This window comes from Coregonus clupeaformis, chromosome 40 (assembly GCF_020615455.1).
Source record: "Coregonus clupeaformis isolate EN_2021a chromosome 40, ASM2061545v1, whole genome shotgun sequence".
Lineage (NCBI taxonomy): Eukaryota > Metazoa > Chordata > Actinopteri > Salmoniformes > Salmonidae > Coregonus > Coregonus clupeaformis.
In genome coordinates this window covers 35,786,309-35,798,936 of record NC_059231.1, presented here as the reverse complement: position 1 = coordinate 35,798,936, position 12,628 = coordinate 35,786,309, and the positions used below count along the sequence as shown (strand labels likewise).

At 44.4% G+C, this 12,628-nt stretch overlaps 1 protein-coding gene across 2 annotated transcripts in view; it reads left to right on the top strand.

Moving 5' to 3' along the window:
* The window catches only part of LOC121554853 (E3 ubiquitin-protein ligase MYCBP2-like), a 323,061-nt gene extending 310,805 nt beyond the window's left edge, over nucleotides 1–12,256 (top strand). For both annotated transcript variants that reach the window (XM_045212139.1, XM_045212140.1), the window contains 3 exons: nucleotides 6,935–7,042; nucleotides 9,213–9,378; nucleotides 10,830–12,256. In XM_045212139.1, coding sequence (XP_045068074.1) covers nucleotides 6,935–7,042; nucleotides 9,213–9,378; nucleotides 10,830–10,945 — 390 coding nt within the window. In that variant the 3' untranslated portion in view covers nucleotides 10,946–12,256. The remainder of the gene's footprint in view (nucleotides 1–6,934; nucleotides 7,043–9,212; nucleotides 9,379–10,829) is intronic.
* The last annotated feature ends 372 nt before the right edge of the window (nucleotides 12,257–12,628 follow it).

The following is a 12,628-nucleotide window of genomic DNA, read 5'->3' as shown; positions in this document are numbered from 1 at the left end:
TTGGAGGCGTGGGTGGCCACGCAGTCATGGGTGAACAGGGAGTACAGGAGGGGGCTGAGCATGCACCCTTGTGGGGCCCCTGTGTTGAGGATCAGCGATGTGGAGGTGTTGTTTACAACCTTCACCACCTGGGGGCGGCCCATCAGGAAATCCAGGACCCAGTTGCACAGGGCGGGGTTCAGACCCAGGGCCCCGAGCTTCATGATGAGTTTGGAGGGCACTATGGTGTTGAAGGCTGAGCGATAGTCAATGAACAGCATTCTTACATAGGTATTCCTCTTGTCCAGATGGGATAGGGCAGTGTGCAGTGCAATGGCGATTGCATCGTCTGTGGATCTATTGGGGCGGTATGCAAATTGACGTGGGTCAAGGGTGTCAGGTAAGGTAGAGGTGATATGATCCTTAACTAGCAGTTCATGATGACAGAAGTGAGTGCTACAGGGCGATAGTCATTTAGTTCAGTTACATTTGCTTTCTTGGGTACAGGAACAATGGTGGACATCAAATCAAATTGTATTTGCCACATGTGCCAAATACAACAGTGAAATACTTACTTACAAGCCCTTAACCAACAATGCAGTTTTAAGAAAATAAAGTGTTAAGTAAAAAATAAAAATAGCAAATAATTAAAGAGCAGCAGTAAAATAAAATAACAGTGGGGAGGCTATATACATTTTACATTTACATTTTAGTCATTTAGCTGACGCTCTTATCCAGAGCGACTTACAGTTAATGAGTGCATACAATTTTTATTTATTTATTTATTATTATTTTTTTTTACAGGGGGTACCGGTAGAGAGTCAATGTGCGGGGGCACCGGTTAGTCAAGGTAATTGAGGTAATATGTACATGTGGGTAGAGTTAAAGTGACTATGCATAGATAATAAACAGAGTAGCAGCAGCGTAAAAGAGGGGTTTACTTTTACTTTACTACATTCCTAAAGAAAATGATGTACTTTTTACTCCATACATTTTCCCTGACACACAAAGGAACTCGTTACATTTTGAATGCTTAGCAGGACAGGAAAATGGTCCAATTCACGCACAAGAGAACATCCCTGGTCATACCTACTGCCTCTTATCTGGCAGACTCACTAAACACGAATGCTTCATTTGTAAATTATATCTGTTGGAGTGTGCTCCTGGCTATCCATACATTTAAAAAACAAGATAATTGTGCCGTCTGGTTTGCTTAATATTAGGAATTTGAAATGATTTATACTTTTATTTTGATACTTAAGTATATTTTAGCAATTACATTTACTTTTGATACTTAAGTATGTCACATTTGACATTGGTGGTTATGTCACAGTTATGCCACATTTATGAACCTTTTATAAAGCATGACATACGGTTATAGATGATTTATGAAGGCTTTATGAAGGCTTTATAAGCTGCACGTCATTTATAACCAAATACTTTTAGACTTTTACTCAAGGAGTATTTTACTGGGTGACTTTTACTTAAGTCATTTTCCATTAAGGTATCTTTACTTTTACTCAAGTATGGAAATTGGGTACTTTTTCCACCACTGGTAATCTAACTCAACACTTTACTATAAACTAATTTAAATTACAATAAATACATTTTAACTTGTTTTTCGCTGTCCAGTGGCAGCACAAGTGGGCATTTGATTTGCGAACTCATCACATGATCAGTCACATGTCATCACATGTCAGCAACACTAAAAAAAGTACTTCTGGGGTCACAGAATTCCCAAAAGTTTCAAAATAAAAGTCCCTGTGTAATAGTAGAAAAGTGTCTATAACAATTCATGATATATGAAAAATAATTTTCTAACATTAACAATGATTCATATTTGTTCATATTTAAGTGACATTTGCATAACATTTAGATTTTAAAACATGTTCCAAGGTAAAATAAATGCACCCAATGCGAATCACTGTACATGGAATACATATTGGCTTAGAGCAAGAACTTTGTGAAGCCTCAATTTAACATGATTTATAAGGCCTTTATTAAGCGGTGCTTATGCTACCCTTTATAAACCAAAGGCTTATGTCATATTTGACATAGTGGGTTATGTCACATCTCTCTGTATTTATATATATATATTTATTTTACTTTTTACCCCTTTTTTCTCCCCATTTTCATGATATCCAATTGGTAGTTACAGTCTTGTCCCATCGCTGCAACTCCCGTACGGACTCGGGAGAGGCGAAGGTCGAGAGCCATGCGTCCTCAAAAACACGACCCTGCCAAGCCGCACTGCTTCTTGACATTTTGACATTACATTTTAGTCATTTAGCAGACGCTCTTATCCAGAGCGACTTACAGTTAGTGAATGCATACATGTGTTTTTTTTTTTTTTTTTTCATACTGGCCCCCCGTGGGAAACAAACCCACATCCCTGCCGGCCAAACCCTCCCCTACCTTGGATGACGCTGGACCAATTGTGCGCTGCCCATGGGTCTCCCGGTCGTGGCCGGCTGCGACAGAGCCTGGACTCGAACCAGGATCTCTAGTGGCACAGCTAGCACTGCGATGCAGTGCCTTAGACCACTGCGCCACTCGGGAGTACGTGACACACTGCTCGCTTAACCCGGACGACGTTGGGTCAATTGTGCGACGCCTCATGGGTCTCCCGGTCGCGGCCGGCTATGACACAGCTCGGGATCGAACCCGGGTCTGTAGTGACGCCGGAACCCGGGTCTGTAGTGACGCCTCAAGCACTGCGATGCAGGGCCTTAGACCGCTGCGCCACTCGGGAGGCCCGGGTTATGTCACATTTGACATTGGTGGTTATGCCACAGTTATGAACCCTTTATAAAGCATGACATGCGGTTATAGATGATTTTTAACACATTTATGTAGTGTTTATGAAGGCTTTATGAAGCCTTTATAAGCTGCACGTCATTTAAACGGGACCATAGAATGGATCTTTTCCTTAAAGGGCTTTTTTAAGTTTAAACTTACATTTACGTAATTTAGCAGACGCTCTTATCCAGAGCTACTTACAAATAGGTGCATTCACCTTATAGCCAGTGGGATAACCACTTTACAATGTTTTTTTGTTCGTTTTTTTTTTTTTGGTGGGGGGGGTAGAAGGATTACTTTATCCTATCCCAGGTATTCCTTAATGAGTTGGGGTTTCAAATGTCTCCGGAAGGTGGTGAGTGACTCCGCTGTCCTGGCGTCGTGAGGGAGCTTGTTCCACCATTGGGGTGCCAGAGCAGCGAACAGTTTTGACTGGGCTGAGCGGGAACTATGCTTCCGCAGAGGTAGGGGAGCCAGCAGGCCAGAGGTGGATGAACGCAATGCCCTCGTTTGGGTGTAGGGACTGATCAGAGCCTGAAGGTACGGAGGTGCCATTCCCCTCACAGCTCCATAGGCAAGCACCATGGTCTTGTAGCAGATGCGAGCTTCAACTGGAAGCCAGTGGAGTGTGCGGAGGAGCGGGGTGACGTGAGAGAACTGGGAAGGTTGAACACCAGACGGGCTGCGGCATTCTGGATGAGTTGTAGGGGTTTAATGGCACAGGCAGGGAGCCCAGCCAACAGCGAGTTGCAGTAATCCAGACGGGAGATGACAAGTGCCTGGATTAGGACCTGTGCCGCTTCCTGTGTAAGGCAGGGTCGTACTCTCCGAATGTTGTAGAGCATGAACCTACAGGATCGGGTCACCGCCTTGATGTTAGCGGAGAACGACAGGGTGTTGTCCAGGGTCACGCCAAGGCTCTTCGCACTCTGGGAGGAGGACACAACGGAGTTGTCAACCGTGATGGCGAGATCATGGAACAGGCAGTCCTTCCCCGGGAGGAAGAGCAGCTCCGTCTTGCCAAGGTTCAGCTTGAGGTGGTGATCCGTCATCCATACTGATATGTCTGCCAGACATGCAGAGATGTGATTCGCCACCTGGTTATCAGAAGGGGGAAAGGAGAAGATTAGTTGTGTGTCGTCAGCGTAGCAATGATAGGAGAGGCCATGTGAGGATATGACAGAGCCAAGTGACTTGGTGTAGGAGAGGGCCTAGAACTGAGCCCTGGGGGACACCAGTGGTGAGAGCACGTGGTGCGGAGACAGCTTCTCGCCACGCCACTTGGCAGGAGCGACCGGTCAGGTAGGACGCAATCGAAGAGTGAGCCGCGCCGGAGATGCCCAGCTCGGAGAGGGTGGAGAGGAGGATCTGATGGTTCACAGTATCAAAGGCAGCAGACAGGTCTAGAAGGACAAGAGCAGAGGAGAGATAGTTAGCTTTAGCAGTGCGGAGAGCCTCCGTGACACAGAGAAGAGCGTCTCAGCTGAATGACCAGTCTTGAAACATGACTGGTTTGGATCAAGAAGGTCATTCTGAGAGAGATAGCAAGAGAGTTGGCTAAAGACGGCACGCTCAATAGTTTTGGAGAGAAAAGAAAGAAGGGATACTGGTCTGTAGTTGTTGACATCAGAGGGATCGAGTGTTGGTTTTTTGAGAAGGGGTGCAACTCTCGCTCTCTTGAAGACGGAAGGGACATAGCCAGCGGTCAAGGATGAGTTGATCAGCGAGGTGAGGTAAGGGAGAAGGTCACCGGAGATGGTCTGGAGAAGAGAGGAGGGGATAGGGTCAAGCGGGCAGGTTGTTGGGCGGCCTGCCGTCACAAGTCGCAAGATTTTATCTGGAGAGAGAGGGGAGAAAGAAGTCAAAGCATAGGGTAGGGCAGTGTGAGCAGGACCAGCAGTGTCATTTGACTTAACAAACGAGGATCGGATGTCGTCAACCAGTCATCCACAGAGAGGGAGGGGGGAGGGGAGGGGGGGGGGGATTCAGCAGGGAGGAGAATGTGGCAAAGAGCTTCCTAGGGTTAGAGGCAGATGCTTGGAATTTAGAGTGGTAGAAAGTGGCCTTAGCAGCAGAAACAGATGAAGAAAATGTAGAGAGGAGGGAGTGAAAAGATGCCAGGTCCGCAGGGAGTCTATTTTTCTTCCATTTCCGCTCGGCTGCCCGGAGCTCTGTTCTGTGAGCTCGCAATGAGTCATCAAGCCACGGAGCTGGAGGGGAGGACCGAGCCGGCCGGGAGGATAGGGGACATAGAGAGTCAAAGGATGCAGAAAGGGAGGAGAGGAGGATTGAGGAGGCAGAATCAGGAGATTGGAGGGAGAAGGATTGAGCAGAGGGAAGAGATGATAGGATGGAAGAGGAGAGAGTAGCGGGAGAGAGAGAGCGATGGTTGCGACGGTGCATTACCATCTGTGTAGAGGCAGAGTGAGTAGTGTTGGAGGAGAGGGAGAGAGAAAAGGATACAAAGTAGTGGTCGGAGACTTGGAGGGGAGTTGCAGTGAGATTAGTAGAACAACAGCATCTAGTAAAGATGAGGTCAAGTGTATTGCCTGCCTTGTGAGTAGGGGGGGACGGTGAGAGGGTGAGGTCAAAAGAGGAGAGGAGTGGAAAGAAGGAGGCAGAGAGAAATGAGTCAAATGTAGACGTAGGGAGGTTGAAATCCCCCAGAACTGTGAGGGGTGAGCCATCCTCAGGAAAGGAACTTATCAAGGCGTCAAGCTCATTGATGAACTCTCCAAAGGAACCTGGAGGGCGATAGATGACAAGGATATTAAGCTTAAATGGGCTAGTGACTGTGACAGCATGGAATTCAAATGAGGAGATAGACAGATGGGTCAGGGGAAAAATGTAGAATGTCCACTTGGGAGAGATGAGGATTCCTGTGCCACCACCCCGCTGACCAGATGCTCTCGGGGTATGCGAGAACACATGGTCAGACGAGGAGAGAGCAGCAGGAGTAGAAGTGTTTTCAGTGGTAATCAGCGCCAAGAAGTCGAGGGACTGGAGGGTAGCATAGGCTGAGATGAACTCTGCCTTGTTGGCAGCAGAACGGCAGTTCCAGAGGCTGCCTGAGACCTGGAACTCCACGTGGGAGATGCGTGCAGGGACCACCAGGTTAGAGAGGCAGCAGCCACGCGGTGTGAGGCGTTTGTGTAGCCTGTGCAGAGAGGAGAGAACAGGGATAGGCAGAGGCATAGTTGACAGGCTGCAGCAGATGGCTACAATAATGCAGAGGAGATCGGAATGAAATAAACTAAACATCTGGGAAAGGAGAGAGCGGGGCCTCCCTTACCACAACTCCCAAATATAACTCTCCCAACTTCCACCTCAGAAACTATAATTGTTGTAAACTACAGCGGTTCAATGTTTTCTAGGAATAGACTAACTTAGTTTATTCAGCTAGCTAACTAGGTGCAGTATTATTCCGTGAAAAACGTCCGGGCACCTCGTCATAAGACGCCACAGCCAGCTAGCATGCCGGACTCCAACAACACGGTTTAGCGCCAATACTCGGCCACAACAAACCACCAGTGTATCAACACGCAAGCAGATCGTTCGTGTCCGTGTCTAACGTTGTGGGTTAGTCCCGACAGCTTGAGCGTGTCCGTCGTCGACTTATTCAGCCAGTTAGTTAGCTAGAATAGTTAGCAAACTAGCTAGCCATTGCTTTCAGACAAAGAAGAACCCCTCCTTTCACGGCACGAACACACAGAGAGAGCCAAACTAACGTTAACTAGTCACCCATGTCCCGAATTCCTTGAACGACTCGGGCTATCAATATGTAAAAAACAAAAAAACACAAATGTAGGTTATGACTTACCCCTAGCAGCTACTGTTAGCTAGCCAAGTGCAAAGCTAGCCACTGAATTGACCCAGCCAGTTCGCGTCTGTTCGCTCGGTCGTTCCAGCTATTGTTTTGTCGATTTAGCAAGAGTGTTGTCGTGTGAATTTTAAATTGTAAAAATAATGAAAAACTTCTAAATAGTGAGCTATACCATTGAGAATACAGTAGCAGCCGGCATACATTTTCCCTACATGGAATGCTTCGGAAAGTAATATCTTTCACAGATGTCTGTCAGTCAGTTTCACTTGTCTCTAATAAACTTCTTTCGGGAGGCTTATTCCCTGACCCCTTCCCTTCCTTCCTCTGTTGCAGGCGTATTTTGGGGGAGAGGCACGCTGTGACGCGGAGGCAGGACAGGGAGACGATTATGACCCCAGCGAGTTGATCTGTGGAGCATGCTCAGATGTGTCCAGGGCACAGGTGGGTGGAGGGAAAGGTCCAGAGAAGGCCTTAGGGCAGCGTTTCCCAAACTCAGTCCTCGGGACTCCAAGTGGTGCACGTTTTGGTTTTTGCCCTAACACTACACAGCTGATTCAAATGATCAAAGCTTGATGATTAGTTGATTATTTGAGTCAGCTGTGTAGTGCTAGGGCGAAAACCAAAACGTGCACCCCTTAGGGTCCCGAGGACCGAGTTTGGGAAACCCTGCCTTAGGGCGTTAACTGCATTGGGCTGTGTGACATCATCCACACTAGCATACTGCTTAGTATGGCCAATACGTTGCTGAATACTTGGTAATATCCGAGTTTGAATAGTGGGACACATCTTGACACTCCTGAACTCCTGACAGTATCACTTAATATGAGGACATTGTATGACAATTTTTTTTCCAATACTAGGTTGTTTATTGTCCATTTCAATAGAAATTCATTTTGTGACCTCTGCAAAACATTTAAAAACTAAATACACAAAATCAATACAATATAATATGTTACAATACAATTGACACACTATCCCTGAAAAGTGATATACAGTGCATTGGGAAAGTATTCAGACCCCTTCCACATTTTGTTACGTTACAGCCTTATTCTAAAATAGATTAAATTATTTGTTTTCTCATCAATCTACACAGAATACCCCATAATGACAAAGCGAACACAGGATTTTAGAATTTTTTTCTAATTTATTTAAAATAAAAAACGGAAATATCACATTCACAGTGCATTCGAAAAGTATTCAGACCCCTTGACTTTTTCCAAATGTTGTTACCGTTATAGCATTATTCTAAAATTGATTAAATAAAAACATTTCATCATCAATCTACACACAATACCACATAATGACAAAGCGACAACAGGTTTTTAGACATTTTTGCAAAAATAAAATAAAAATAAATAAAAAACAGAAATAGCTTATTTACATAAGTATTCAGACCCTTTGCTATGAGACTCGAAATTGAGCTCAGTTGCATCCTGTCTATATAAGGTCCCACAGTTGACAGTGCATGTCAGAGCAAAAACCAAGCCTCTGAGACAGGATTGTGTCGATGCACAGATCTGGGGAAGGGGACCAAAAAATGTCTGCAGCATTGAAGGTCCTCAAGAACAGTGGCCTACATCATTCTTAAATGGAAGAAGTTTGGAACCACCAAGACTCTTCCTGGAGCCGCCGCCTGGCCAATTTGAGCAATCGGGGGTGAACGGCCTTAGTCAGGGAGGTGACCAAGAACCCAATGGTCACTCTGACAGAGCTCCAGAGTTCCTCTGTGGAGATGGGAGAACCTTCCAGAAGGACAACCAGCTCTGCAGCACTTCACCAATCATGCCTTTATGGTAGAGTGGCCAGTTGGAAGCCACTCCTCAGTAAAACGCACATGACAGCCCGCTTGGAGTTTGCCAAAAGGCACCTAAAGACTCTCAGACCATGAGAAACAAGATTCTCTGGCCTGATGAAACCAAGATTGAACTCTTTGGGTTCTTGGTCACCTCCCTGACCAAGGCCCTTCTCCCCCGATTGCTCAGTTTGGCCGGGCGGCCAGCTGTAGGAAGAGTCTTGGTGGTTCCAAACTTCTTCCATTTAAGAATGATGGAGGCCACTGTGTTATTGGGGATTTTCAATGCTGAAGAAATGTTTTGGTACCCTTCCCCAGATCTGTGCCTCGACACAATCCTGTCACGGAGCTCTACGGACAATTCCTTCGACCTCATGGCTTGGTTTTTGCTCTGACACGCAATATCAACAGTGGGACCTTATATAGACAGGTGTGTGCCTTTCCAAATAATGTCCAGTCAATTGAATTTACCACAGGTGGACTCCAATCAAGTTGTAGAAACAACTGATGGATGATCAATGGAAACAGGATGCACCTGAGCTCAATTTCGAGTCTCATAGCAAAGGGTCTGAATACTTCTGTAAATAAGCTATTTCTGTTTTTGAATGTTTATAAATTAGCAAAAATGTCTAAAAACCTGTTGCCGCTTTTTCATTATGGGGTATTGTGTGTAGATTAATGAGGATTTTTATTTATTTAATCCATTCTAGAGTAAGGCTGTAACGTATCAAAATGTGGGAAAAGTCAAGGGTTCTGAATACTTTCCAAATGCACTGTATACTGTAATATTAATATAACACATCCATGTTCCATCTGCAGATGTGCTCCAAACACGGGACAGACTTTCTGGAGTACAAATGCCGGTACTGCTGCTCGGTGGCCGTGTTCTTCTGCTTCGGCACCACTCACTTCTGTAACGCCTGCCATGATGACTTCCAGAGGATGACCAGCGTGCCCAAGGAGGAGCTGCCTCACTGTCCTGCAGGTACAGACTTACTGTGCAAAATGCATCATCATGGCAGTTTTTGCTCTGTACTGAAAGTGCTCCATCTTGAAGACTTGGCTGCTGACATCCACACTTTTTTGGGATTGTATTTAACAGTGAACAGAATTAACTAAATACTGAACAAAATACTAAAATATGAAATTCAAATAAAATCAACGTTTATTGATCGCGTACACAGTTTTGCAGATGTTATCGCAGTTGCAGCGAAATGCTTAAGTTTCTAGCTCCAACAATACAGCAATATCTAGCATTACAATAACAATAGGGAAATGGGATACCTAGTCAGTTGCACAATTGAAAGCATTCAACCAAAATGTGTCTTCCGCATTTAACCCAACCCCTCTGAATCAGAGAGGTGCGGGGGGCTGCCTTATTGGACGTCCACGTCATCGGCGCCTAGGGGAGCAGTTGTTGTTAACTGCTTGCTCAAGGGCAGAACGGCAGATTTTTCCACCTTAGCTGCTCGGGGATTCGAACCAGCAACCTTTCGGTTACTGGCCCAACGCTCTTAACCGCTAAGCTACCTGCATACACACATAACATTTAAAAAAGGACAAGAAATTAAGACATACTGTATCAAAACGAGCAATATCAGAACGAGTCCGGAATATAAATACATATACATTATATGTACAGTGCATTCGGAAAGTATACAGACCCCACATTTTGTTACGGTACAGCCTTATTATAAAATTGATTAAATAAATAAAAATCCTCATCAATCTACACACAATACACCATAATGACAAAGCGAAAACAAGTTTGTAGAAATGTTTGCAAATATATTAAAAATAAAAACCTGGGGTTAAGCTGACCTGGGGGTACCTGACCTATCCACAGGGGGGTACTCATAAGAACGTTGGCTTAATGATCAGGGGGTTCTTCAGGCAGAGCAAAATAAGATTGGAGGTTCACAAAGAGGTGGAAAACCACTGGTTTACAACAGCGACCCGGGAAGCGTTACAGTGGAAAAGAGAAGGGATGAATGAGCCAATTGGTGGCAGGGGATGATTAGGTGGCTCCCTGTGAAGAAAATAAATAAATCTCCCTTTGAATCATTCAGACCAAGGGTCTGTTTCGAAGGTCTGTTAAAATAGTGATGACATTGTAATTCCAAGCTGATGTTGTTCGATGCTCTTTGACATACTGTAGTTCAGAGGTGCTGCTCAGTGCTTAGCTCAAGTCGTTGAGGGCTGCCACAGCGTCTGCTGATTTGACCCTGTTGGCAATATCATTGATTGGCCAGAGTCAGACCTCTGGCCTCCACATCTAAATCAGTGACTGGGAACCAACAGAGGTTCTTCAAATACAATGAATGGAATGACAAACAATTTCAAAGGGGCAAATTTTCACTTTGTCTCCCATTGACATCAATGCATGACTAAGGTGGAATCAAGCCAAACTCCTCATTGTTCTCCTTGCGTTCCCAGGTCCAAAAGGCAAGCAGTTGGAGGGGACGGAGTGCCCCTTGCACGTGGTTCACCCACCCACCGGCGAGGAGTTTGCCCTGGGCTGTGGAGTGTGCAGGAACGCCCACACGTTCTAAAAACAGCCAGGTCTGAAAACTGGGAGACACGTACCGAACACTCCTTCTTCTTCTGGGGCTGCAGCCCGAGCCCAACTTGTCAAGTATCTCCTCATGTTGGCTTTCATGTTGTCAGATGGCCCTGGACACTGGATCAGGCTTTCTACCGTACTCAAGAGTCCCGAGTTGTGCTCTTCTACCTACCAACCAGAGTCTTCGAGGATTATACAAAACATACAAAGAGAGTTGAGGCTGTCTATGTGGATTCCAGAGGAAACTCCCATGTAAAAAAAAAAAAAAAAAAAAAAAAAAAGTGTGACCTGTTTGCATGTGGCCGTTGTAACCCCTTGGCTTCCATAGACCTCCCGATCACTGAAGTGTAACAATGTATTGCATTAATTTTTATTATTATTTTTTTTTATTTTTTTTGCTGAAGGCAACTAGGATGAACTTGGATATATAAAAGAAAAAAGATGAGACAGGCTGTATTTCCAGCTTCCTAACTATGAATTCAAAATATTGTTGTATGTAAACAGACTTTTCGTAATCCTGTACAGTATTCTCTCCACTGTCGAGTGCATCATGGGTTGACAGACAAAAAAAACTAAAGAGAATAATAATTCTGAGGTGGTGAAAAAGACTGTTAAGAATATGTTTTGGAGGAAAATAGTGTACAATTGATCTAATCTTGTATATAATGATGTATTCTGAAGTTGCTACTCTACACTTCAGTTTAGTTTGATATTCTGGGTTATGTTTTGAGCCAGAACTTTTAATGAAGTGCAGTACTGGGTGTGCCTCCTTTCTTGCAGCTGTTTATCCTATGGAATGTATGTCAATAAAAGCCACTGTACATTTTTATACAGTGATAAACAGTCGTATTCCCCCAATTCAAAATGTCAGATCACTTCTGTTCTCTGAAAATTATGAGGAGCCCAGCGTCTGCAGTGTATGAAGGTTGATTGTTGTGAACCCTTTTTTCTGCTCCACAATCGGAAAAGTAACGTGGTGGTACAAACCCTTTTTTCTGTAATTTGTTTTAACAACTCGGAAGGTGAGTATGCTATAGGCTACCATTCTATTGTAAATGACCGATAACTCAACGTGTTGGGGGGGCCAGTCTTCTTCATACCAAATATTAAAAATAATTGTGAATCTGTAATGCTTTTCCATCAGTAGGAGGCAGGGGGGACATGGGGGTCTGGGTATGGGGGTGTAAGAAAAAACAAACAGCTGCTGTTATAAAAGCGTATTACTTGTGAATCTGCTCTGTAATAGCTGTGGTGGATGGATTTGAATGGAAATAAACCAGGTTCTCTGTTTCGCAAGGTACATTTAAGAGGACTTGTGTGTTTATTTCACCTGGTTTTACCACACCAATGCAAGTAATTAAATAATTTAATATACAGTATCCTGCTGATACAGTCAACACCATATGTACAGTGAGGGAAAAAAGTATTTGATCCCCTGCTGATTTTGTACGTTTGCCCACTGACAAAGAAATGATCAGTCTATACTATACTAATACTTTTAGCAAAAATGTTTATTTTTAATTCACAATCTGTAGAAGCAATGAGAATAGAAAGGTTCAGAACTTTTGTAAAACATCACAGTACGGTTGAAATATATATGGCAAATAGAAATCCTATATGGATGGTGTTAAGAGATAGATGGGAGGTATTGAATAGAGTTGAAGGATGGGAC